Here is a 27,615-nt window from a genome sequence, read left to right on the forward strand (position 1 = left end):
AGGAACAGAATAGGAATGGAGTCTTAGAACTTAGTAAGTAATCAAGCTAGATATGCGTTAGATTCTGTTTTCTTTAAATGGCTGAGAAAATAAGCTGTGCTGAATGGAATGTAGATTCCTGTTTTTGTGTCTTTTTGTAACTTAAGGTTTTGCCTAGAGGGATTCTCTGTGTTTTGAATCTGATTACCCTGTAAGGTATTTACCATTCTGATTTTACAGAGGTGATTCTTTTTACTTTTTCTTCTATTAAAATTCTTCTTTTAAGAATCTGATTGTTTTTTCATTGTTCTTAAGATCCAAGGGTTTGGGTCTGTGTTCGCCTATGCAAATTGGTGAGGATTTTTATCAAAAGTTCCCCAGGAAAGGGGGTGTAGGGTTTGGGAGGATTTGGGGGGGAAAGACATTTCCAAATGGGCTCTTTCCCAGTTATATATCTGTTAGACATTTGGTGGTGGCAGCGATAAAGTACAAGGGCAAAAGGTAAAATAGTTTGTACCTTGGGGAAGTTTAACCTAAGCTGGTAAAAGTAAGCTGAGGAGGTTTTTATGCAGGTTCCCACATCTGTACCGTTGAGTTTAGAGTGGGGAAGGAACCTTGATAGAGGCCAATGCACCATTTGCCAGGTTTCTCAACTAATTTGGAAAAAAAAAATCTATAAATTGATCTGTGCTGTCATTCCTATTCCATGATTAATTTTCTCAAGGCTTAGAAAATCTCCTCAGTGTCCGTGTTCTTAGTTCTTAAGAAAATTAATTTTCTAATAACTCATTTTAACAATATATTCCTATATAATGACTTTTCCAGAAGGATATCAGAGTACTCTACAATCAATTGATATATGAACTACACACTGAACATTTTACCCACCATTGAAATGCAGCCATTTATGGGTTGAAATGCAACAGCTGTTTAATAGCACATAACAACACTCCCCAACAGTTAAGAATACAAAGAATATATTTTTCCATTTAAAATGGCAGGTGCAGTTTTAGGAGGGAGAAGAATATAATCAGAATTAACCAAATAATTTTAAGAATATCTCCTGGACACCTATGTTAATACCCCAACTCTTACAAAAAGTGCCATATGAATTCTAAGGCTCACAAGTAGCCAGAACCTTGATTTTACATTTAAGTCAAAAGACAGTATCTCTTTAAGCACAACATTCCTTAAGCCTTTTGGGGAACTGTCTCAGAGGGAAAAGAGTGCCATCATTACCACTTCTTACACCAGCAGTTTTCAACCAGGAGTCCAGGGCCCCCTAGGGGTCTGCGAGCAGGTTTCAGGGGGTCTGCCAAGCAGGGTCAGCATTAGATTCACTGAGGCTCAGGCTGGAAAGCTGAAATCCTACTGCATGGGCTGAAACCAAAGCCTGAGCAATGTAGCTTCTTGGGGGCTGCTCTGGCATGGGGCCCCAGGCAATTGCCCTGCTTGCTATCCCCTAATACCAGCCCTGGCTTTTACATGCAGAAAACCAGTTATTGTGGCACAGGTGGGCCATGGAGCTTTTATAGCATGTTGTGGGGGGGACTCAGAAAGAAAAAGGTTGAGAACCCCTGTCCTACACCACACACACCATGTCTGACTTGGTCCAGTACTGACTTAGAAGAAAAGGCAACACCTGCAAAAATACCAGCACCACTTCTTGGAGTCCTTGAGTTTTCCTTTGAAATCTCCTATCCAAGTATAGCCCTAGCTGGTCTTTCCTCTCAACATCCCAACTGGACAAAACCTGGGATAAATGTTCAAATCACATGACATCAAAAAACAACTGCTGGTTAGAGTAGAAGCTGAAAAAAGAAAAGGAGTACTTGTGGCACCTTAGAGACTAACCAATTTATTTGAGCATAAGCTTTCGTGAGCTACAGCTCACTTCATCGGATGCTGCTCCTTTTCTTTTTGCGAATACAGACTAACACGGCTGTTACCCTGAAACCAGTAGAATCTGAGTTAAAAATGGGTCACATTTCACAGCACTTGAAAACCTGAACCACATCCAACTGTCAGCTGTTTCACCTACATTCCTCTCCTTACTGGTGCTTTACAGTCATGTCTCCCTATGGGAGTCTTAATGAAGCATGCCAAGGGTAAGGTAAAAGGACTGTTTGTATTTCCTCTTTTGGAAAAGGATGCATGCAGGGTAGAAAGAGATTTCTGTCTATATCTCCCCTATCTGAACAGCTCCATTGAGTATATGGTGGTAGTGTTGATATCCCATATCAATGACAGGCCAAAATCGTAGGCAATATACTAGACTCAGTGGACCAATGGTCTGACCCAGTGTACCAAATGCTGCATATGCTCCCTTTAAAGAAAATGAGCCAAAGTAAGAAGGTGCATGAATTTTAATTTCATGTTGAGGACCAGAAAAAAGCAAAACCCTTCATGTGTCATGAGCTCCACAGGCAGGACAGTGATGAACACAGTATTAAAACCTAGACAGATTTGGTAGGACTGGCATAAACACCAGAGTACTGCAGAATAGTGGTGGGAGGATATTTGCACCATTTGTATATTACACTAGCCGTCTCTGCCCATACTGGCGTTAACACAGTGCCGACTGACAGAGTAATTCGCTCTGCTGGATGCAAAACTAAGCCACACAGTGGTATGATCACCTGCACCCCTTTGGGAATGCATTTATGTGTTGAGCGAGATGTTTTACGGACTTTCTAGAGGGACCAGTGATAACCACTGCAAACTTCTCTAGTGTAAATGAGGTCCCGAAGAGAAAAATAAAATGAAATCTTGGGGGCTTACCGAAAACAGCCTGGGATGCTTGGCTAGGTTTCTAATCAAAGGTTCAAGAAAAGAGTGGATGGCTGGTATCTGGAGAGCAGTCTGTGCATGGAGGTGATAACACCCCATCATCCTCTCGCCCGTTTGTAATCCTGGAAAACTTGTTGGCAGGAGTTAAGGCTGAGAGACCACAGTGGTAACGTGTGGGAAGAAACCCCTGCCCTTCGGTGCACACAGGCCCCCAAGCTCCAGTCACACGTGCTTGTCAGCACCCATGCGGGCACAGGCAACTATGGAGGGAACGTTGAGTGATATGGGGGTGAGGGGGGGTGCCCGTGGTGCGGGGCAGCATCACGGTCGGATAGCGGGGGGAGCACCAGGGAAGGGGGACGTAGCCACGCCGGAGGGGCCGTGAGGGGACAGTGGTGGGGCAGGAGTGTGTGTGGGGAGGCTGGTGCTAGGGCAGGGGACAGCACCCATAGGGGAGGAAGGGAAGCTGGGTCAATGCTGGGGGTGGGGGAGTGGTGGGGCCGGTATTGGAGAGGATGCTGAGGCAGGGGAGCTGCGGGGTGAGGGGGGTGTCTAGGCCGCAAGAAACACAGCGGGGAGGCCGAGGCACGGGCAGGGCGGCTCCTGACTGGAAGGCCGAGGCGGGCGCGCGCCTCCTTCCTCTCCTCAGCGGGCTCGGAGGCGGGAGCGCGCCCGCCCTCGCGGGGCACGCGCAGCAGGGCGCGGCCTCCCTCTCTCTCTTCCTCCTCCCCTCCGCCGAGCGTGGGGCCGGGCGGGCGGAGTCTCCCTGGCTCCCCCCAGCCCCGCCGGGCTGACGTGGCCCGGCTCGGACATGGCGGACGGCAGCAGGCAGATCAAACTGGCCGCGGCCAAGAAGAAGGTAACGATCCCGGGGAGCCGGAGCCGGGCCTGGGCCTTCCCTGAAGCCGGGGCCGAGCGGGGAAGGCGGCCCCGATCCCTTCCCCCGCAGGCCTGGTTCGTCCCCCCCCGCCCAGCTTCCCCGGAGCTGCCGCCTGGGCCCCCCCGCTCGGTCGGGGGAGAGGCCTAGTCGCTGCCTGCCCCCCGAGGCCTGGAAGGGACAGCAGGCCCCAGCCCCTTAGGGATCCTCCTCGCCTTCCCCCGCCGGGAAGCGAGGGCCCCAGCGGCCTGTGCGGGAGGGGGCCCCCAGGGCTCTCCGGAGGCGGCGGCCCCCCTTTAGCTTTGTAAGGGAGGCTACGTTCCCCACCGCGCCCTGTAGGGACAGCCCAGGTCTGCCCCCGCCCCCCGCGCCAGCCCGTGCCCCCGGCAGAGTCACGGCAGCAGCATTGAGGAGTTTCCAGGTGCTCACAAGTCGGTGGGTGGGTAGGTGGTCCAGCCTAAAGTGCCTGTAGACATTTGGTTTCTGTAATGCTGTGAGAAGGGGTTGGACCTTGTGTGATCTTGGCCATGGGAATTGTTCCCCCCGAGCCTTCTTTCGCAGCCTGCCCAGAGCAATGGGGAGCTGACCCCTCTAGAGGATTCAGTGCTTGCTATAGATGCATTGGGGCCCTCCTGTTTAAGAGCCTCGTGTGTGCATAACATTTCAGAGGTATTCTTCTGATAGCAGTGACATCTTCACTGTAAACCCTGTAGGGTGAATCTGGTTTTAGAGCATATGTTCAGAAACCCAGACATGAGGGCTTGTTAAGATATAATATGGCCTGAATTCACTGTCGGTTTGTTCTCTTTTATTGATACAGTAATTACAAACATAACTTATCACTGATCTGTCACAGTGAGCTGCATCTGTGTGTTAGGACTTCAGATTCTTCCTCCTTTTTCTCAGCTGAAGGAATATCAGCAGAAGAATAGCCCTGGAGCAACAGCAGCAGCCAAGAAGAAACGAAAAAGTAAAGATGGAAGTAGACCTGAGACTCCAACAAATGATGACAGAAAGTCTCCAGAGAACGTCAGTAGCTTGTTCTTTTTTTATTCCAAATTAATTGCCACCTTTACCTGTCTGCCAACCAGTTTGTTTCTGCATCTGAAGGAGAATTTTGACAGTAGTATGTGAAGGAGAGGGTACATTTTGTATACTAGTGTTTAGAACAGAAAGTAGCTAAAATTACCGAATGTTGCATGATGGGGTCAGGTAATACGGTGTAGCAATATGCGGCCCTATGAGCATATGCTAGAATGGCTAGTGCTGATGTGTTGAGACTTCTTTTGGTAAAGAGATAGTTAACATGAATTCCTTTGGCTACAGCAATCCTTTGATCAGTATTCTCACTCTGTCCTTTTCTGAGCCATTTCTCTTTCCCCTTTTCTTTCACCTCCTTTAGATTCAGAACATTCTGAAGGTGCTGGTGTCAGACCTTAACCGATCCAATGGGGTAGCCATACCCTCATTGGACAAGAGGAAGGTGAGACAGTGTTCAGAATCCATCTGACTAGCTTGCTGTCCATACTGCATGCTTCAGAGCCTATTTAAACTGGCTTTGATTTTTGGATGGAACCTCATTCTGACATGTTTGTTGTCAGTTGCTTAAGTTTTGTTGCTGTTCTCATTAACATTGAGCTATTTTTAATGTGCTTTTTTGTTCTTATTATGTGTCCCTTGGATTTGTGTCATATTTAAAATGTGAAGTGAGAAGTGCCAAGGACTGACTTTCCCTTATGATAAGACTGCGAGATCAGCTGCTTTGGGATTATGTCAGGAATCTTGGGTGAGGTTGTGTGCAGTAGACTGACTGTAGAGACACCCCACTGTTCCCTTTCCCACTCAGTGTGTTTCCAGGGAGATATAGCATGGGGGCATAAAACCATTGTTTAAACTGGAATACAAGCTGGGTTTGTTAGTTTCTTAGCCGATAATCTTTTTGTTTGCATGTCATTGTTTTATTTATAAGTACCACATCTCTGAAGGGCATGTTCTTGTTTATCTTTAATCAACCAGTTGCCCTGAGAAGCTGTGTAGTTATTCCAACCAACTCATTTTGTGACAGGTGATGAAACTAGTCTGGCAAGTAACATGGCTTTAAATATATCTAGGCAAGGAAGTCAGACATATTTTATATCAAGTGTTTACATGCTGTAGAGCAGGGGAAGTCAATAGGTGGACTGCAGGCTGCCAGACACTTTTGAACGGACTGAAAAATCTTTTTATTTACTACTTCTTATCATTATTCTTGTGGTGTGAAAAATGTTTCTCTGGACCTTGACTCTACCTTGACCAAGAAATTTGGACGTTGACAAAAAATAATTGACTACCCCTGCTGTAGCGTCTTTGTATTCCCTCTGTTCCTGAGACTGAAGGGAAAAGGAAGATTTCAACTAGCAATAAGAGACAAGTGTACAGGAACAAACTTATAACAGCCTGTCATTTTCAGTGTATTTTATTACCAAAAATTCCATTTAATTTAAGTTAAAGTTGTGATAAAACTCAGAGAGAACTCAGCATAAAACCTTATTTGCCTTTTAACTTTATGCCATTGTGTCTGCAAAGGGCTCCACCCTCACTTTTGAATTCAGTTTCTCAACAAATTAACCATTATGATACTTGTATCTTTTTTTTTGTTCCAGCCATAGAAATAGTCGTGTTAATTACTGGGGGACTTAAAATGGCTTCTGTGCAATGAAACCTGCATGCTGTGATAGATGAAATAAGTCTTTCACTAGTCTTCTATGCATGATAATGAAGCAACTGACCTCCAAGACATAAAGTGCACGTAGAAGGCTCTTGCACTTATGTTGTTTGTATGTTTATGGACAAGGGTGAGAATGACAGGAAAATTTATGCACGGTCCTTCTCTGTGGGATTGGATGTGCCATGATAGCATCAGATTGTGCATACTATGATTGGAGCTTTCCTTTTGTATGGGGTCTATTTTCCATGTACTAAACATGGATATAATTTAAATTAAGGTTAATAGGTGGGCATATCAGAGAAAGCAACTAGTTGTCTGTTACACTGATGGTGTTCTGTCTCAAATGAAGGCTGGACCTATGCTTGGGCTTTTAGGGCTGTTGGGAAAGCAGAGAAGATACTCTTTCATTTGTCTTGATGTCTTGAGTGTTTCTCTTATCTTCCTTTGCATGGAGAGAGATGTTTTGGTCTGCATAGCTATTTAGATTTTCATCTTGGAGGCTGTGGATTGTTATGCCCAGGGTCTTCAACAGCAACTTGAAAATTAACCTTTAACTGTAGTCTCTAATGAAAGAGAGAATTTCAGTTCCTAGTTGTCTTGCTGATAGAACTCCTGAGTCAGGGAAATGCTGCTCTGAACACTCACTTGATGCTAATAGGCAGAAAAGCTGAATGCTGGCAGCTGAGCAAATGCTGTCATTGGTGTGTCAACACAGCCAGGCAGATCCCTCCCACCTCACCCACTGTAGCTTTCTGGTTGTGTGGCAGGGAGAAGCTGACATAACAGGAGCCCTTGAGAAAAAGCAAATGGATCCTCATATGTATGAGTCTGGGTGGCGTTACTAGCTTTTTATTGAGTTACTAGAATTTCACAACACAACATTAATTTTTTGAATGAGTATTTTGGTATTTTTAACATGCCCCTCAGCAAATTAGCTCTCTATGCCGCTTTCTTCTCAAAGCGGCTTTTCTGAGAATGACTTTTGTCACTATTACTGTTACCTTATATTGATTACATCTCTGAGCATGGTGCACTAGATATGTAAAAAGACATGGTCCTACCCTGAGAAACTAACACATACAGTTTAAAATCAAATACTGCATTGGGGTGGAGAGGGATTCCTTCTGTCCACTTTGTAGTCTGTGTTGGTGATTTCCTAAACCAGTATCAGGGCAAAATAACCTGAGATTGGAAGCACTGGGGAGGGGGAGGGATACATTAAGTGTTGTTACGAATATTAAGTATATTGAACTCTGACAGCACAAATCAATCCTGCTAAAAAGACTTTAAAAAATTGGTATTGGCTTTCCCCATCCATCTAGCTCGGTGATCTTGTTAGTTTCATCAAGTCTGTGTCCTGTACCTTGGTGTTTGTAGTATTCGGGAGAAGTTCTGATCAAGGAGAAAACAGGAGGCAGCAAAATCCCTCTCTGCACCTTCAAGCAGTCATGAAGGGGGAAGAGCAGAGAGAAATGTTTCATCTTCTCTCTGAGCAGCCAGGAAGGAGGTGGCTGGAGTAGGAGAGGAGACTATCAAATGGAGTTGCAGAGAGCCACAGAGTGCTTGTGGGGCTTGTCTTGACGTCGCGCTATGGCATTTGCTTTGTAGCCTCTGTACATGATGACTGATCGCAGTTTGGCAATGTAATGAAACAAATTGCAACAGAATGCCAGACTGTTGCACTGGGACTTTGTAGCTCTCCAGGACTACTTGTTCTGCAGGGCTGAAGATAGATATATGAGGGATTCTCCAGTTGCTCTGTGGTTTGGTAAGGGTACTTGGTGTTAGATTATGCCCCCCCAAAAATACCAATTTTATTTCTGCACAGAGATACAAAGATGCATTTCTTGACCCTCTTCCTCACTTAAGGCAAATTCAGCTCTAGCATATGAAAGTGTCACTCCTCTGGATTCCCACAGGAGTTGCATTTGCTTACATCAGGGCTGAGTTTGGTCTTTTGATTTATAATGCCCTCTGTCTTAGACCTGGTCTACACCTAAAACTTAGATTGACCTAGCCGCATCGCTCAGGGGTGTGAAAAATTCTCACCCCTCAGAGATGTAGTTAAGCTGACCTAAGCCCTGGTGTAAACACCACTTAGTCAGTGGATGCTTTCTTCTATCAAGCTAGCTACCCCTCTTGAGTGAGAGGATTTACTATAGCAATGGAAAAACCCCTTCTGTCTCTGTTGTAAGTGTCTACACTGGTGTGCTATGGCAGCATAGCGGCAGCTGTGCCACTGTAGCCACCTTGTAGTGTAGTTACACCCATAGTGTCAAACTCTTCAGTTGATCGCATTCCACAAATTTCAGGAAAGGGTGTAGGGGAGTAACACTTGAGTCAAACTAACCCAGTTCTTGAGTGGTCACTAACCCATTCTGTTCCATCTCCACTTGTACTCATTGACCAGTTTTCTCTCCAGAGACAGTCTGAACATGGTGCTTTTCAAAGCAGAGACAATAGATCTGGCATTGCCCTTGTTCAGTCTGCTATAGTTCCCTTGCAGTAAACATAGCAGCTCTGACATTTCCACATGCAGGTTTACAGTCTGGCAAAATGACTGCCCCTTGTTAAAGAAGTGAGCTGGATTGCCAGACACTAATTCTGGATAAAGCGCCCCCATCCAAGCTGGAGACTGGGACAATAGGCGACAGTGTTTATTATTCAGTGAAGAAAAACAGGTTGATGGATTGACCTGGTTTGCTCTGGGGAGAACACAGTTTTTTGCCAATACATGTCTGTAGTTGACCACAGTGTTCACTTGGCATGTTTTGTGCATGGAGATCACATGGGTATTGTATTCACATGTTTATCTGTGCCCCTTCCTCCTGCATGTAGGTTGTAATCCTTGTGCTATATTTTGTGACAGGCATACTTTGACAGTGATGTTACCGCTCATAATGCTGAACAGCTTGCTGCTGAGGTCCCCGTGTTATCTAACAGCAACAGTCTACCTAGCTGTGGCTCTGTCATGCCTGGTCCTGGTAGCATGCCGCTGTCACAGGTTTGTGAGCATTTGTATCCTGAATACCACCAGTGCACTAATGATGCCTGTCTTATGCTAAGCTGAAATGTTTGACTAGTACATGTTTTCCAAACAAGTGTGAAATTCTCTCCTCTCCACTCAGTCTTGGTCCAGCTGTGAGCAAAATGAGTTTCACACCATGTAAAGTGCTGTAGGATGCAAGTGCCCATCCATCCTATGATGCTCATTTCCCTTCCTCTCCCCCCAAGGAGCATCCTCAAGAAAAGAAGGGTCTTCTCCAACTGGAGTAACCCTCCTTTCTTTACAAAATGTTTAAGAATTAAATTGAAACTTTCCAGCAAGGCAAATAATTTGTGATATTGAGGAACTATTCAAGGCTTTGACTGACCTACTGTAATGTTCATCTGGTAAATACTACCTAAGTCCTTTCAACTTGTGACATGAGGAGTCCCAAAATTAGCAAAAATTATCCATAATCTAGGCCTGACTTGGGTTGTGCTTTCAGTATTAAATTCCCCTTTGGACGGATTGTGGTAGTGACAAATGCTATGTAATGCGAGTCCTAGGGTGGTTTGTGTGTGTCTGTCTCTCTCTTTTTCTCTGGTATAGTCATGTGATTCTTGTGTTTTACCTCACAGATACAGGATGCCGATGATCCTAAAAATGCCTTGGATGAAAATAGGTGAGTGTCTTTGTTTAATAAAAAGAGCTTGTAACAGGGTCGTAAAGAGCCAATAAGTTGACTTTGCTTGTAGAAGTTACCCTCAGTGCTGTCCAGGCCTGGGCAGTTCCATGAATGGACCCGCTCCTAAAGGAATGCATTGTTTCTCCATTCTCAGGTCTCTCTCATCGACAGAGAGTCTCCGCCAGTTGTCTGAGCAGCTCAATGGCTTGGTCTCTCAGGTACCATTTCATTCCATTTGTCCTGTTAACTTTTTTTAAAACTCAAAGCTGGGGGAGGGGAAGGAGGAGTTGTTAAGAAGCCAGCACAGTAATGTTCTCTTTAATCCCAGAGTTCTTCGCAGCCAGCCCACTAAACAATAAGGCATTTGAACACTGAAAAGCAGAAACCATTGTTTTAGGAATGTGAAACTCGGTCAGTGGGAAGAAAACCAGAGTGGGATGTGGAGGACAGCATATATTCATGGAAACATGCTCTCTCAATTCAGTGGCAGTAAATCTGTGATACATGGTCTGTATATTTCACCTAAGACCATTTCTGTAGATGCTATGGGCACAGGTCAACATAATTAGCATATCTTTAACCAGACCAGTATGTATGGTCATATTACGTACCTACCTTTGTATGGGGCCTTGATAAACTTAAAGTGAAAGGCACTAGATAAGTATTGTGCTATTGGGGATATGTTTGTACACCCCCCTCCTATTTTATATTGAGCTTGTGCCCTTGGGATATTAAATTCAGTTACTTCTTTCTGACTTGTAGTCCACATCCTATGTGAATGGCGAAAGTGCTGTGTCTTCCACAAATATGAAGGAGATGGAGGTAAGAACTCAGTTTCTGATTCCATCGTTTACTTAGATAATATCACTGCTGATCACCCAATGGGACAGTCCGTGATTGTTGTATTGAACCTGCTCAGTAAAGACAGTGTGGTTTATAACCCTGACAGCGAAGCTATGCCCAACATTTGGAGCCAGGCATCGGTGGCAGCTCCACCGTTGGATGCTGGAGCTATTAAGGACTCGTCCTGAGTGCAGCCACTACTCCCAGTTAGTGTCTTTAAATGGGAGTGAGGCCTTTAGTGGAATGGATAGAACATCTTCCCATTTAACATATACTTATTAAAACTGAAATGTTTTTTGGGGGACTCAAATTAGATCAAAACTGTGATACTGAGTTATTTTCTGTCCTAATTATTGCCTTTTTTCCCCTTCTCCTCTGCCCCCTTCCTTCTCTTCCTTCTGTCTGCATGCGCCCATCAGACACGTTACCAGGAGCTGGCAGTAGCCCTAGATTCCAGCAATCTAACTAACAAACAGCTCAGTACAAAACTAGAGGAATTGGTAAGAAACAATCCAGCCAACCATTGTCCTTGCTGCTTCTCCATGCTCTCTGGATGTCTGCGAGATTATGGGTTCTTTTACAGTGCCACAAGGGAACTGTTCTCACAGCAGTGTATGGAGAACAAAGTGGATTTTATGGAAATGCCCATTCAGAGAGTAAAAAGTCAAATTAAAAGATGACTCCTGAATTTACTGGCTTGTCTGAGGCATATGAAATATAGTCATGGGGTTTTAGGTAACCGTACTCTGCCCTGGGTGATTAGCCTCATGATAAAGCAACTAATACTGGGCCTGATCGGCATCCACTGAATTCAGTGGGAGCAGGAGCCAGTCCCAGTGGGAGCAACATTCAAATCTGTGTTTTCTCCAGTTGAACTTGCTGTTCCAACTTTGTCTGCAGAGTGGGAGTAATGGGGCTAGGAGTGAGCACAGGGACTGGTGTCTGATCATCTTCTCTGCATCTGTGGCACTATGAATGAACCACTTTGTCCTATAGCCTGCATGGATGTTGCTGCTGCTTTTCAGCCTGTTGCTTTAACACAGCAAGAAACAACTGCAAAGAATTGGTTTCAGTCTGAAAACAGCCTTGCTTGGTTTGAAATGCTTTTCTCCCTGATTCATTTCCCCCCGCTTTCCTCCCTGCAGTTTAGTACTCTTCCCCAGTGCATCCCACGGCCCTTTTGTTTTGCTGCATTGTTTTCCCCTTGCATCCCTTTTTCTCTTGTAATATTGAGGCTGGGCGGCAGTGGCACCTGGTATCAGAGCAGTGCCCACCAGCGACTCTCGCTGTTTGCCTGCTTCCACACAGGCATATGAAGTGGTCTCTTGCCTGGAATTACACAAGGCCTATGCTGCACTCCTGGGTTTGCACTTGTCCACTGGTTCTGTTAGGATCAGAGCCTCCAATATATTATCCTTCAACAGACAGTCACCTTCTTAAAATGCGTCTTGAGTAGGATTACATAAACAGTTTAGCCAAAGTTGATGTCTGTAGCTCCTGTGGAAAAGACAGCAGCTAGCTATTGATAGCAAATAGGAACATTGCTCAACATATCATAGTTTTATGGCTCTCCTGTGGCTGCTAGTATAGCATGGTGTAGAATCTCTGCTCACTTTGTCTCCATCCTATGTGTGCGCGTGCACACACACCTAGCACGTTTTTTTTCATTAAACCTCCAACCACCCCTCCAGTGAGATTAGAACAGGTTGGGACAGTATTGTGTATATGCTGGCGCTTTCTCCATGTTTTACCCTTAGTCCTCTCATCTGATCCACATGGACAGGGGATGCCATGCTGACTTAAATGGGGCTCCACATGGTATAAAAGTCTATCTTTATGCAGGCTCAGGGCTTTAACATATTGTCAGTGTAGTGTCTAAGAACATATCTGAGGGAAGGGAGGAGAATGTGGTTCCCTTTATAGGATCCTGATGTATCATTAATGTGATACAACATCAAGTACTACAATGATAAACACCTTAAAATGTAGGATGTGAATTTAAAAGGGATGGTGCTGAGATCAAATATAAGCATTTTGGGTTTTATTACCTCAGCAATGCTAGTGTGGAATGGAGATGTTCTGTTGAAGACGAAAGAACATACCCTGAGCTGGCTAATACACTTCTCAAGATCCACATGCCATGACCCTAGAATCTATTGTTTTAATAGTTGAAACATCCTGTCTTTGTAGAAAATGCCTAAAAGATTTAACAGAACTCCTGTTTGCAATAGCTAGCCATGTGTGTCCCATGTCTTTGGTTAAGATTGAAGACAAATTTACTGATCTCATCAGTAAGGAAGTGATTTGTTAGTAATGATGTATCAATTTTGCTCCTTCTGCAGAAACAGCAAAACCAAGAGGCTGTGAATCAGCTGGAGAAGGTAAAATGCCTCCCATAAGCGCTCATCTTAGGAGAGGTACAGTAGATGTTCTTCTCCCCAAGAGGAGCAGATATTTGTGGTGTACTGTGGCACAGACATACATGACCCAGCCTTAGGTTGGGTAAAGTGTATGAAGATGGCATTATATAATGTATAGAGGGTGCTGGGAAATCCTTCTGCACTCCATCCTAGTTTGGTTTAAAAAACATCAAGCAATACAACATCAAGTACTACTAAAAAAACCACAAACTCATAGTTTGAATGCTTACATATAGCTTTCCTTAGACCAACATAATTAGCTGGCTTACTGGCAAAACCAAAGGAAAAGTGTCTGTTCCAATCACTGTGACAAGTGCCGAGTGTGAGAGTATGTACATGTGTGAGTGTGGGATTAAAAAACCCTGAAATGGAAAACATTTAATGTATTGTAAAGTTACTCCTTACTGTTGTTGTTATAAAATCATAGGGTTAGAAGGGACCACAAAGGTCATCTAATATAACCCCCTGCTAACATATTTTAAAGGAGATACAACCCTTACCTTGAATAAGTGTCTTTTTTATATTAAAAGTTACCAACCTCCAATGGTAACTGATGCTCTGTCTATAATTTGCATCTTATTTTTCCTTTTCCAAGATAACGTTAACAAAAGATCACATTTCATTCATAACTAAAGTTCTTGTTACTTAGAAACATTGTCAGGTAGCTTAGGCCCAAAATGGAGATTTTTTGTACTTTGACTTTTTTTTTTTTTTAAAAACAAAACCTTATGTTAAAATGAATTTTTATTGCATTTCAAAGCAATTAAGTGGAAATAGTTAAGTTTAGATTTAAACATTTCCCTGTAATTTGCAGTCCAAACACTGCAACATTGTGCTACTGTGTGAGAACCTCAAAGTAAAAGAGGTTTTTATCTATTTCTATCTAATCTATTTTTATTGCCCATGCTGAGCAAAGTGCAAAGCATAAATACAAAGTTTAAATGGTGAACTGCAAATTAGGTGTTTAAAATTCTTTGTGTCGATTGGATATTATTATTACCACAAGAAACCTAGGTTACAATTGTTTTAAAAAAAAAAAAAAAATCCCTTTAAAAAAAATTGTGTTTAATCTGCATGGTTTCTTTACATAGGAAAAGAAGGGGTTTGAACAGAAGTTTGCCAAGGAGCAAGGAGCATTGAGGGAACAGCTACAGGTAAGAAAGAACTTTTCCATTTCAGTCATATCATCTGGTCTTCACTTGGCTTTTTATAGACTTCCTAACACTGGGATGTTCTTCCTTCTGAAATCCAGCTATTCAGGAAAGGCATTTGGTCAGCCAGACTGTAGACTCATCCAATGGATTTATGTTAATCTTTCTGCCTTTAGTGAATTATTTTTTTGTGACTGCTGTGGAGATGTAGTTCCAAGAACAGGTGTCTTACTTTGAGATGTTGTTTTCTTTTCCCAAAGGTTCATATCCAGACTATTGGAATCCTAGTCTCTGAGAAATCTGAATTGCAGACAGCTCTAGCACATACACAACAAGCTGCCCGGCAGAAATCAGGTATATCGACTCTGAGCATTCAACTGAGGTTGTTGGAACAAACCAAGGATCTTGAGTCATGGGTACTGTATTCACTGGCAGGCTGCCCATAACACTCAGTGACTTCTTAATGATAAACACTTGGCACAATCATTGTTTCTGTCATCCAAGCTATTCCCAAAATCAGAGCACATTGATTCCAGAAGAATCAAGGTTCTTTTGTATATTGCTAAAGCCCTGTTATGACTGTTAAATACTGGTGATTATCCAGGCTGTTACTTTCTTACTGTCCTGATGACTGCTACTCAGCTGAACATCACAGCTGTCATGGTAAGATAAGCTTTCATTCTCAGCTGAACTCCAGCAAATTTCTGTATTATAAAAGTAATAATAAGCACCTAGTGCTTTTTCATCTGCAAACAAAGGGGGTATCGTCTCCATTTCACAGATGAGAAAGCTGAGGCACAGAGAGGTTAACTTGCCCAAGGTCACATGAGAGTCAGTGGCAGAGCCAGAATAGAACCCAGCTCTGTTGACTTCCAGACTTCTATGCACTGTGCCATGCTACCTTCCTTAAAGTGTGGTAGAGTTTAAGAATTTGTGGGCTGATTAGAAACTGTAGTTCAGCCAGTTCTGGAGAACTGTTTGCAGCCTAGCCCCACCTGAATCTGTTTTGACTTGTTCAGGAGAAGCTGAAGACCTTGCTGCACGGTTGCAGTCATCTCGCCAGAGGGTATCTGAGCTGGAACGCACTCTGTCCTCCATCTCTACGCAGCAGAAACAGTTGGAGAAAGTAAGAGTTACCTCCATTTATACTTTAACAGTTGTGCTCTTTCCTGTGTATCTTTCACTAAACTGCTACATGCTTAGTGGTCCCATCTTTAAGAAGAGGGAGGCACAAGTCCCGTAAACAAAGATCTGTACCCTTCATGATCATGGCAGACTTTTTTTCACTTTCTGCAACCACTAATCTTTGGTCAAAGCTTCTGTCTTCAGATCTGGCACCTCACTTTATCTGTCTTGCCAAATCCAAACAATGAAAGCCCACCCATGTCCGCTGTCCAGGAGCTTCTCTATCAAAGAGACACTTTAGTATTGGTGCTAATCCAGACCTTTGAAACATAACCTCATGGCTAGTTAATGGTGTCGGTTTGAAAAGACTGAGCAGATGAATTCTTGGCACATTTGTGAGAAATTTAATGTGGCGACAGGCTTAGCTCCAATGCTGGCCAGCTGTAGCCTGATGCGAAGTTCCAGGCAAATCCATTCTGAGGTTCCAGCCATAACAGTTCTGTGAATTCGAGTCCTTGACCACCTTAGTTCCACATTAGCTGATCTGTAGAAGGCTGACCATAGTTGGTTTTAAGCTTTCCTTGTTGGTCAGAGTCTGAGGTTGATTCATGTATGTTTTTTCCTCTTTCTCTAGCATAACAGAGAGGTAGTGAAGGAGAGAGACAGCCTGAAACTGGATCTGTACAAACAAAGGTCAGTTCTACTCTGTATGTTACTGCAGGTTCAGTAATGTTTAACCCTGTGAGAGCTGCCCTCTCATGCCTAGAATACAAGGTGCCTCTTCCAGTGCACAGCCTATCCTCCTTCCAGCCACCAGAAAGGACCAGTTTGTAAACTTACCTCATGAGTAACAAAGAACCCGTGGCAAAAGTAAGGATTATTGCTAATTTATTTCTGTCTCTCAGCAAAGGCAGTGAGGAACTCAAGCAGCAGAACTCGGAACTGTCGGAAAAGCTTCACTCCCTGGTCTCTGAGAACTCCGCCATGAAACTGGATTTGGAGGATTTGCATAAGAAACTGGAAATGGCTGAACTGATGATTCAACAGGTGATTGCAGTGTTATTGGGAGGTGGATATAAGGGTAAGGCCTTGCTCTGAATGTGGGAAAAGGGATCGTAGGTCAAAAGAGAATTGACCACTGGGTGGCTTTTACTCACTACCATTTACCAAGCAGCATACAATGCTTCACAGAGCCAACTTCTGAATGAAGAGGTCTTCTTCAAGGTTTATGGAGAATGGGAGCCCGTTCTCTGAGGAGTTTGGAGTGGTGGACCGTAGACACCATGACATCCCAAGGATTGGACTAGTGTCTCTGTTTCATAGTGTGTGGGTTTGTTTTTGTTTTTTTTAAAGGCCAGAAGGGGCCATTCAATCATATAGTCTGACATCCAGTATAACATAGGCCAGAGAACATCATCTGGTTACTCTTGGATTGGATTGTTTGACTGATGTATATCTTTCAGAGATGTGGGAAAGATTGGAGCTGCCCCAATAAGATACTAGCTGTTGCTGTCTCCTTCATACAGTAGATAGGCTGTTGCATAGGGCAGAACCCCCATGTCATCCTGTTTCTAAACAGCCACTCATCTCAACCCATACTTCTTAAATTTAAACTTGTGTTGAACTAGAACCAAAGAGGAATTTACAGAACCACAGAAATTACCACATGGATCATGTCACAGGTTGCAATCAAAAGGAAGAGGTGTAAAAGAAAACAAGGAATGTAGGAATTTGCCATAACTTATTTGATTTTCCTGGCAGTTTTCAAGTCAGTCTGGGATTCTGGATGCAAACCAGCAGTTGCAGATGGCATTGGAAGAGCGGGCAAACCTGGAAACACAGATTACTCAGGTAAGAGAGCATATGGAATATGTTGAGGATCCATATTGCAACCTTTGTAGGGAAACTTGTCTAGCAGGGCAAAAGAGTGTGAGACTCTGCACTAATACTGGTCTTCTCCAGCTGTACTCTTTGAGCAATAATGCTCCAGTTTCCTCTGTCGTCCTGAGCAGCAGTCAGAGTCGCTTCGCCAGCTCCAGGCTGAAAGGGATCAGTATGTAGAGAAGCTGAAGGAGGAGGGCAGTATCTGGCAGCAGCGGGTACAGCAGCTCTCTGAGCAGGTAAAAACAGCAGTATCTTCTCTGGTGTACGTGGAGGCATTATTTTTATTGACACTGGGGAGGCTGACTCTACTGGTTTGACACCTCCCTTTCTGGGACCATACAGGTCCATATGCTGATGGAGGAAAAAGAGAGGAATATGACCCAGATTCAGGAGCTGGAAGCCAGTGTTGCTGAGATGCTAAGCAAATCAGGTAGGTTCAATCAGAGCTTAGCATTGTGGAGTGCTAGCAGGCTAAAGGAAGGCTTCCCATCCCCATTATGTAGAACTTCTATACAGAGAAGGGGCACTACGTTTGATATGCTCAAACCAGAAGGACAGCTAGGAAGGACTAGTAAGAAACTTACTGGCCTAGTGCCTGTCAAACAAGACCTTTCGAACCATCACCGAGCCATGTCTGCCTGTTCTTATCCACCTGACCAAACTTCCAGCTCCTATGGTCCAGTGAAGAGGAAAGAGAACTCTGTGGGCTGTCCCTAACACCCAGCTGGATAGAGGAAAGCTTCTTAGTGGGACTGAGGGAGCTAACAGCACATAGCAGCAAGCTGTGGTCTTTCTCCTCTCCTTCTTCTTCTCTTCCTAGGAATCATCTGCTCCCAGAGGGAGGGTTGGATAGTGCTGTCAATGACACACCCTTAGATAGAGGGGTTGAATGTTGTGTTGGCTGAGGGAAGGCCTATGCACATTAAAGGGTTCTGTGCCTCTAACCTATTGTGAATGGTGCAGCCCTCCAACTTAGCTGATTGTAACCCATTTCGTCAACAGCTAAGCCTAAAGACAGTGAGCCTGCCCTGCCAGGAGGGCCCACGGAAGCTGAGCTGAACCTGCAGTCAGAGGTCCAGCGGTTGCAGCAAGAGAAGGAGGAGCTTCATGGGCAGTACCAGGCCCAGGTGCGGGATAACGAGCAGCTGAGCCACCTCAACCAGGAGCAGGAGGAGCGGCTGCAGGAGCTCGAGAAGACTGTGCAGCGCTATAGCGAGGAGTCTGTGGACAGACAGCAGATCCTGGAAAACATGCAGAGCGACAAGGCCACCATCAGCCGAGCTCTCAGCCAAAACCGGGAGCTGAAGGAGCAGCTGGCCGAGCTGCAGAACGGCTTTGTCAAACTGGTACGTCTCTCCCGGACATGCAGCCCTTTGAATTACAGGGTACAATCATAGTGCAGCATGAACAGCGACGCTAACCTCCTGGCAGAAGCATTGTCCTTACCTTGCCCTCTGGCACTTCGGTTGTTACAGTTCTAGCATTAGACCTTGGTGTGATGGCACTATGCAATCTCTCCAACTCCCTAGTGAGCTTCAGGGGGATCACCCAATATCTCTGCTTATCTCAACGGGGTTTTCTTCTTTCTTTTCTTTGTGCCCCCCACCCCCAACTCAACTACTTTTCTTGACTTTGGGTATTTCTCCTGGCTCTTTGTCCTCGAGGGCCCTGTTGTCTGTCCCCATATTTGCATGCCTGTCACCCATGAGGAGGTTCTTCCCAGCTTTTTTCACCTCTTCCACTGCTGTCAGTATTACTCCTCGTGCCCCTGAATCCTACTACTGGCTTCGTGCAGTAGCATAAAGCTCCCCAGTCTCCTCTTCAGAGCTCTGTGCAGTCTTGCTCCCTATGTGTTTGCCCTCCTGTCCTTGCATTCTCCCTCTAGCTACCTGTTCTCTTCAGTCCTATATGATCTCCTCCTTTTATCTCCTCACCCTCTTCACTCTGCCTCTTTTTTTTTTTTTATGCCACCCCTATGCTTGGCGAGTTAGAGGCTGTGCTGTGTGCCAAAACCCTTTTCTCTTATGGCACCTTCCCTGTTTTGATCCCCGTGCTATCGTCCCCTCGCTGTCTTGGTCAAGCTCTTATCCCTGTTTTGTGTTTCTCTGTCTGAACTAGAATGACTGTTCAGGGCAAGGACCTTGGGCCAAATACACCTATTTACACGCCAGGATTGCAATACCCATCCATTTCAAGAGGAATTGCATCATGTTATGCTAGCACTGAGTACAGCCCATTGACTTGGTTTGTAAAGTGCTATGTACATTTATTGTACTTGATGATTTGGGGCAGTTTCCTGATATGGTGGTTCTGCATCATTTCAGACAAATGAGAACATGGAGGTGACAAGCGCTCTGCAGTCGGAGCTGCATGTGAAGAAGGAATTAGCCAAGAAGATTGGGCAGCTACAGGAGAAGTTGGCTGAGCTCAAAGAGACGGTAATGCACTGCGGTACTGCACCAGGGTGATAACGTACCAGGTTCTGAAATAGGATAGGCTTTGATGTAAAGATGGAAATTGTTCGTTTTCACACCAGTCTGGGAGCCAGTCTTCACTATGTACTTTGTCTGCACCCTGCTGTGGATGTCTGGCATTTTGGGCCAGTCGGAGTTTAGTAGGGTGAAGGGCCTGCTTCTGGCTCATTCAAGGGGTGATACTGACAATTGTCTCCTAGCTGGAGTAAGAAAAGATCTGGTGCCAACTTCCACAGTCTACAGGAGAATCAGAAACTGCCTTGTTTCCCATGATGAAAAGGAGGATGGTGCTGTATGATTTATGCACTGTGAGGATGAGGATATGCAGGGGAACGTACCACCTTAGGGATAGTCTTCAACTGTGTGTAGAGCTGGAGCTTTCAGTGATGGGTTGATCTTACTCTGTTTGTCAGGTGGAATTGAAAACTCAGGAGGCTCAAGGCCTGCAGGAGCAGCGGGATCAGTACTATGGCCATTTGCAACAGTATACGGTGGCATACCAGCATCTGGCCGCTGAGAAGGAGGAGCTGCACAAACAGTACTTGCTTCAGACACAGCTCATGGACCGTCTGCAGCATGAAGAAGTGCAAGGCAAAGTGACAGTGGAGTTGCACCTGAAGGAGCTGCAGGAGACCAAGGTAATGGGGATAGGCAGGTGTTGAAGGATGGTAGGCAGGATTCTGTCTATATGTTGTACTTTCTGCATTACTCTGAGTGGGTGCCAGGGCTTCCTGCATTAGACAGGATAATGGCTTGTGGTCAAAACATACCGCTTTTCTGTTGCTGGTGAAAATATAGGGAATCTAGTTTAGCTGTGCAGGTCTCAAGTGTGTGGTGGCCATCCAGCCCCTCCAGTGATTTCCTGCTTCTCTTACAGGAAAGCCTGGCAGCTGTAGCCAAAGAAAACAGAGAGCTGCAGGCCCAGATCAGTCAGTTAGCAGCAGAGTTGGACGATAAAATGTTGCACCGAGTGGAAGGTAACAGCAGTCTATCTTTAGGTGGAAACTTGGGTTGAGCTAGACCGTCTAGTGTTACAGCTCCTTTGTCTATTTCCCTCGTCTTATAGGAGATGGAGTGGAGAATGAAAAGATGGTAGAAGAAACTGTGAAATCTTCACTCATGATCCCAGAGGATTTTGAAAGCCGCGAAGAAATGGTGAGTCCATAGTAGGCAGGAAAGCTTCTTTCTTCCAATTACGCATAAGTACCTGTAAAGTGGGCAGGTCACAGTCCCCTAGCGGGGAGACTGCGTGCATGCGATTGTCATTTGCTGATGCAAGGAGCATGCGTGCTCGCACAGAGTAAGAGGCATAGTCAAAGCCCCATGCGCACTGCAGCAGGCACCCACAATTCTGAAGCACTGTGGTGTGGCAGACTGGAATCTATTGGCAGCTTCCATTAAATGCAAAATGGAGGGTAAAAAATATATGAAAATAACCCAATCAGCTCAGTAGCTCCTGTCTTATTTTGATCCTATATTCCTTAGCTTGGGAGGCGGATTGGGATTGGTGCATCTGCTGGCTATTTTTGTTAGAATGATCATTAATGAAAATAGGTACTTATTTATAAAGTGTACACATGTCATCTTGGGGTTCAGATTTAACCCACTCAGGAAAGTTGGACAGTTCATACTTCTTTGGCTATTTGCTGCTTTAGTTTACTTTCATTACATTTTTCAGATTTTATCTTCACAGCTGGGAGGGCCAAGATCATAACTCTTTAAAATTAAAGCTGAGGCTTTGGAGCCCTGTTCTGCAGTAAGGAGTGGATTCCACAGTAAGCTCTGCAGCTGCAGAATTGTGGAATACACAGGACCCTGGTCAAGCTCTAATGCAGAGGACTAGGAATAAGTCCCCTCAAATTCTGATCCCAGCTAGAATGCTGACTCACTGTAGGCAGTTTTCCCCATCTGTAAAATAGGGATAATACTTACCTACTTCCCAGGGATACTGGGAGTTGATTGGACAGTAGAGCTGGAATTGCCTTTTAGGTCACTTTCTTGACATCCGCCATGTCTCAAGTGGAGAAGGAGCGAGAGGAGATGCGGCATCAGCTGGTGGAGCAGAAACGACAATGTAGAGGTCTCCTGCAGCAAATAGCAGCTCTGAGGCAGGAGCAGCAACACAATGTCACATCGGGTGGAGGTAAAGCACTGCACTGTGTGTGGGGGAGGGGGAGTGCACCAGAAAGAGCCACACAGGGTGGGGGTGTGCGCGAGTGCATGCATTTGCCTCTCCCAGTATGAATCAGACTCGCAGTTTTATCGCTCTTCCGCAAACCGTACACACTGAATCTGTGTCCTTTCCAGGTTATACTACAGACACTGTCCCAGTGGAGGTTCATGAGGCTTTAAAAACTGCCATGGAGAAACTACAGGTGAGCAACTGAACTCTCAGCTGGGCTCTGGAGCCCAGCATCAGGCCCCACTGTATAGCAGACCAAGACGATGTTGCAAGGGAATAAATAGCAAATCTGGCTTCTCTGAGACAACTGCCTCCTTTCCTGGGTTTCCTGTGAACGGCTTATCACTTCTGTATCTAGCCTTTGGATACTCAGCATGGCCTGCAATAGTTTAAACTCAAAGGGAATGGTGTAGGGGGCTGGCATTGGTCCTTGATCTTTTTCTGAAGCCATAGTGGTGGGGCAGGCTCAATACTGGTCTCCCCTTCTCACTCCCAGCAGAGGAGTGAGAAGCTGCTGCTAGAGGCTTAGCAATCTTGAAGTCTTCAGTGCCTGGGAAGCTGTGCTATTATGGTGGGGAGAAATGTAAAGGATTCCTTATCGCTGTGATGTCACTCTCTCTAGCTGTGTTTCCTTCTCCTCCTTCATCCGGCAAATCATCCAGGCTCTCCCACAAGAAACAAGTGGGGAGGGAAAGAACAGTATTGTTTCCTAAGCTCAGGCTGACCTGGAAGGTGTTCAGTCAGGGGACTGTTGACTCCTTTATGTGTTCTCTGTACAAGTGTAGTTGTTCAGAAGGCTGATGCTGGTTATGTGTTCAGTCCCGCTTCACAGATCTGATGCAAGAGAAGGCTGACCTGAAGGACCGAGTGGAGGAGTTGGAGCATCGCTGCATACAGCTGTCTGGCGAAACAGACACAATTGGTAAGAATAGCCAGCATGAGAGCAAGCTAGGCAACCTCTTCACAGAGTGCCCAGGGTGTTACTTCTCAGTGAAACTACAGGTGCCTCTCTAACTGCTAATGGAGCCTGACCATTCAGCCACCAACCGGATTTCTACTGCCCAGCCTCCAGGTGCCCTAAAATTACCCTGCTGGGTAAGAGACTTCCAGTCCGGTGTCCAGATTGGCTCTCATCTGGATTCTAAAGCCCCGTAGTTCATTTACCCACTGATGTAAAGTTCAAGCAGAGGGAGCTTTATAATATTGTAACCCCTCGGTGCATTGTGTCTCTGCCTTATGCTTTTCTCCTGTGTTCCAGGGGAGTATATTGCATTGTACCAAAGTCAGAGGGCTATCCTAAAACAGCGGCACCGGGAGAAAGAGGAGTATATCAGCCGCCTGGCCCAGGATAAGGAAGAGATGAAGGTAAGGAATCTCTCCTATCAAAATAGTACTCACACCTTGGTTACGAGGCCAGGAAGCCCAAGCGGAATGTGCATGTGCAAAAGCTGATCTCAGCAGATGAGTGGCAGGCATCAAAGGCACATATACAGTACAAACTTTTCCGTAAAACTCTGCCAGTTTTCTGAATTCAGACCTGCAGCACAAGCTGCTGTTCAGTTCTTGGTCTCTCCCGAGAAGATTGTCTCGTTGTGCCAGATTCACTGCTGGTTTTGTGATGTACAGTACAGCAAACTGATTTCCAAAATGCCTGAAACTGGGACTCTGTGTGTCTGTCAGGATGACTGACCTGCCCAGTGAGGTGCAAACCTACCAATTTTAAGAAGCCACAGGGAGGACATGTATGTTTCATGGGTTTTGCTTTATTTGCTAACTTGCTACAGATGAAGTTATTGGAGCTCCAAGAGTTGGTGATGCGTCTGGTTGGGGAGAGGAATGAATGGTACAGCAAGTATTTGGCAGCTGCTCAGAACCCAGACCTGCTAGTAAGTCAAGAAAGTGGAAGTGCCATTGCAGTTGAGAGGCGCATTGAACTAAACGCTACTGATGGAGAAGGTGAGCAATCTTCCTGCTGGCTAGCAGGGAACCAGACTGCTCGGTGTTGGGACGGGAGTAGTAACCTGCCTCGTCTTTGTTCTTTACAGGACTGCGAGAGGTGAGTTTAGCAGATGAGCCAGAACAGGAGGCTGCAGTTCTTCAATCCCACGTATCTAGTCATAGCAAAGGCCCCCAGCCCAGTCCAGAGGATCCCACTGCTAAGCAAATCATGCAGCTTCTGAGAGAAATCCAGAACCCTCAGGAGAGGGTGGGGTCCCTGTTGGAAAACCCCTGCATTCCTTTCTTCTATCGTGCTGATGAAAACGATGAGGTCAAGATCATGGTGATTTAAATGGCATGAGAAACCTGGCTTGCAGCAATTTTCTGTGAGCCTGTTAAGTACCCAAACTGCTTAAACTTACCCTGTATCTCTGTCCAGAGCCCTCAGTCTGGACAGATTTCCTGTTCATGTGGAAAGAGGGATTGCATCAAACAGAACTCGAGCACCAGACCTCATCATCTCTCCCTTTTCTCTCTCCTCCTGTTACTTGGTGCACTCTGAGTACAGACTCTGACTTGAAGTAATCATGTGAGGCAGTCGGTAGTGCTGCCTCTGCTGACCCACATGAAAGTGGCAGGACTTCTTCATGACCTCTGACAGAGTAACTTGAACACTTATTTCCTAGCTCTCTGACAGGACTCTGCTGCTGGCAGCCAGCTTCTCAGCAGCGATTGGCTTGTGACTGTTGCACCAGCCATGATCGCTATCTGCCCATCTCCTTCCAAAAGCCTCCTAAAGTAACTTATTCTGGCAACAAACTTTGGATTCTGAATGATTATTGGTATGTTTCACACCATATATCTTAAACTTCCCATTTTTCTCCGCAGCCTGTCCCCTGCACTGTATCTGAAACCAGCCTTGTTAGTCCCAAACAGCCAAAAGACGCAGGCTTCCTGCCTGACTAGGCAGCACGACAGAAACTTTTATTCACATTAGATGGGGGGAAGTGGCCAGGGATTGCCTTCTGAGTCCTCTTGGGACAGATGCTTGGTTACTTGATATAAGCTTTATGTGGTTGAGGGTTGGGTGGAAATGTAACTGCACTTTGAAGGATGATGTTTCACCTTGTTTGTCTAAAAGTTTTATTTATTTAAAAAAAGGGAGAAATAAGTAAAAGCAAATCACTTAATAAACGTGCTTTGTTTTGAATTTCTGGACTCTGGGATTCTAGTTCCCCATCTCTTGGATTCCTTTTTCTCCCTACATCTCCACACGGACAAGGCTTCCACTAGCTGAGTGCATTAGGAACCTTAGTCTGCTCCCGGTAATTCCAGACACACATGCAAGAGATGGAGCTGTCACCTGGAAACACTTAAAAGTTGCAGAACTGACTGAGGAGAAAACTAGGTGACAAACATTTGAGTTGAATGTTTGTGCTTAGAGAATCAGTTCCCTGATCTAGAAGCAAAGAAAATGGATTGTGATGAATGGAGCAACTCGCTGAAAGACACTCTAAAGATGGTGTGTACAGGGCTCAACCACAATGGGTTACCATCTCCATCTGCTAGGAATAACATCAGTGTCTGATAAGTACATATGGGTTTAAAATCTAGAACTTGTTGCCTGCTGTCTGTGGGCTCAGCAATCCCAGTGGCAGGTCTCAAAGGAGAACTCTCTGGAGAGTGCGTGTGTATTTTAAGGAGACCTAACTTACGTAAAGTTGTGCAATGCAAGACAAATTCCAGGTTGATGACTTAAAAGCACATGCACATGCTTGGCTCCCATTGGTGCCGTTCTGTTTGGAACAGAGAGGCTCTGGCAAACAGGCTATGCTGGTTTATGACTTTTCTTAGTTAAAATTCTGCAGGTCCTTTCTATAATCAGTTCTGTCTTATTTTGATCAAGACCTTTTTTTTTTTTAACCTGGAACAGGGAACAGTTGTTCCACAGCGAAAAGCACATGACGATTGGGATTTTTTTTAATGAATTTAAACTTTTATTTTAGTGGGGGAAGAGGTTCTGTGGAATAAAATCAATGCACTCCTCTGAAATTTGAACAGCTGAATTTTAGCCTATCTGGGGAGGATAGAAACTGTTTTTAAGTCCTTTCATTTGAACAGCCCTGGTATTGACTGTCAGTGTTGTGGGCAGAGTGCACTGCTGGAGGCATCATGCAGGGCACTAGCAAGGTGGGCCTACAAGCTCCTGTTTGCATGAGTTTGTGTACATAGTGTATCTGTGTAACATTTTGTATATTCCTTGAAAAAAGAATATGGCCCTTTGCAGCATTTTTGCCTGCTGGGGGTGCTCATAACCTGTATTATAAAAAAATGATTTAACTGCAGTGGAGAAGGGTTGTGATTTAATACAGAGCGTTATTATTATAAAAGGGGTAAATATTTATTGGGTGTTCTAGTCCAGGAATGTGAAGGAAAATACTGTTGGAGAAATTTTTGCATTCTGCTGCAGCGGTGATTTAATCCTGTTATAAATTCTTTCTTTCTGAATAAACTTATTCAGGCAGGCACTGACTGTGTGCATGTTTTCTGTTCAGATCACCTTGAAATATAGACAGGAAAACTGATAGTGGATTCTTCCTTTCAGAGAGATCTGATATGATCATAGGAAGCCCCAGCTGTTACACTGACTCCCTTCTTATTTAACCTCTGTGCCTCCATCCCTTCAACTACAGAAAATGGTGAAAATACCCCTCTCCATCACACTGAGTTAATATTTTATAATGCATTACATTTTCACCATGCTTACTGTTTCTGCAGTTGCTTGTGCCACCTACAGCTGTCTAAAGTCTGAATTGCAGTTCACATAGAGAAATTTCATGGCTGCCAATGGACTGAGGCATATCTTGATCTCTGGACTCAAGGAGATGCAGTCTAGTTACTAGAATTCATTATGGGCTCAGTCCTCCAAACTGTTAAGAACCTCCTGAGAAGTGTGGGGTGCTCTGGGCTTCAGTTGATTTCAGTGGGGGCTGTGGGTATGCCATACTACTTGGAAAGTACTAACCTTGCAGGATTGAGCCCTTTGGCTCTCAGCACTCAAAATAACTCAGTGTTTTTAAAGTACCTCCTATTTGGAACTAGTGAGTCTACTGTTGATATGTGTATATAGGGTTGTAATTGCTGCAAATCCTGTAAGCTCATAGTATAGGACCCTATTCTGCTACGGTTTGTATCAACCTTTACTACTTCAGATAGGAACAGAGACTTTGAAGTCTAATAGATAGATGGCAATGGTAGAAGGAAGAGAGGGCTGTTTGGTCAAAACCTGCTTTTCAGCGAGAAACCACCAGACTTCCAAAAAACATTGTAAATCAAGCATATTAGCAATCTCAAAGTCAGGATCAAGTGGAGAATCCTACCCCAAGCTGAAGACAAAGATCCCATAATCTGGAAAGTGGTGCTAACATCAGATGTAGGATGTTTGAGACCAAACTGCCGAGACCCAACCTATGGCTGTTACAACATTTTGACTGTCTCTCAACTGACCTGCAAACAGATCTGAACCAATGGAATCTGAGGGAACACACACAGAGGAATTCTGGATTTCCGTCTA

At 44.9% G+C, this 27,615-nt stretch overlaps 1 protein-coding gene across 6 annotated transcripts; it reads left to right on the top strand.

Moving 5' to 3' along the window:
- Positions 1-3,395: 3,395 nt before the first annotated feature.
- Positions 3,396-26,569, top strand: GOLGA2 (golgin A2). Of its 6 annotated transcripts, XM_037879809.2 has the most exons (28): positions 3,396-3,628; positions 4,553-4,675; positions 5,049-5,129; positions 9,223-9,357; positions 9,978-10,021; positions 10,179-10,242; positions 10,787-10,846; positions 11,287-11,367; positions 13,210-13,248; positions 14,379-14,441; positions 14,699-14,792; positions 15,458-15,564; positions 16,198-16,256; positions 16,469-16,610; positions 17,325-17,414; positions 17,576-17,683; positions 17,790-17,877; positions 18,450-18,793; positions 19,772-19,885; positions 20,335-20,559; positions 20,799-20,898; positions 20,988-21,076; positions 21,911-22,064; positions 22,229-22,296; positions 22,923-23,025; positions 23,362-23,468; positions 23,888-24,059; positions 24,149-26,569. In XM_037879809.2, exons 1-28 carry the CDS (start codon positions 3,581-3,583, stop codon positions 24,391-24,393), a joined length of 3,147 nt encoding a protein of 1,048 aa, XP_037735737.1. In that variant the 5' UTR covers positions 3,396-3,580; the 3' UTR covers positions 24,394-26,569. The 6 variants fall into 6 exon arrangements, with proteins under 6 accessions (XP_037735737.1, XP_037735738.1, XP_037735739.1 ...); XM_037879810.2 differs by lacking the exon at positions 5,049-5,129 and having other exon boundaries at positions 3,406-3,628; XM_037879811.2 differs by lacking the exon at positions 11,287-11,367 and having other exon boundaries at positions 3,477-3,628.
- The last annotated feature ends 1,046 nt before the right edge of the window (positions 26,570-27,615 follow it).

The sequence above is a fragment of the Chelonia mydas genome, chromosome 16, assembly GCF_015237465.2.
Source record: "Chelonia mydas isolate rCheMyd1 chromosome 16, rCheMyd1.pri.v2, whole genome shotgun sequence".
In the NCBI taxonomy this organism is placed as follows: Eukaryota; Metazoa; Chordata; order Testudines; family Cheloniidae; genus Chelonia; species Chelonia mydas.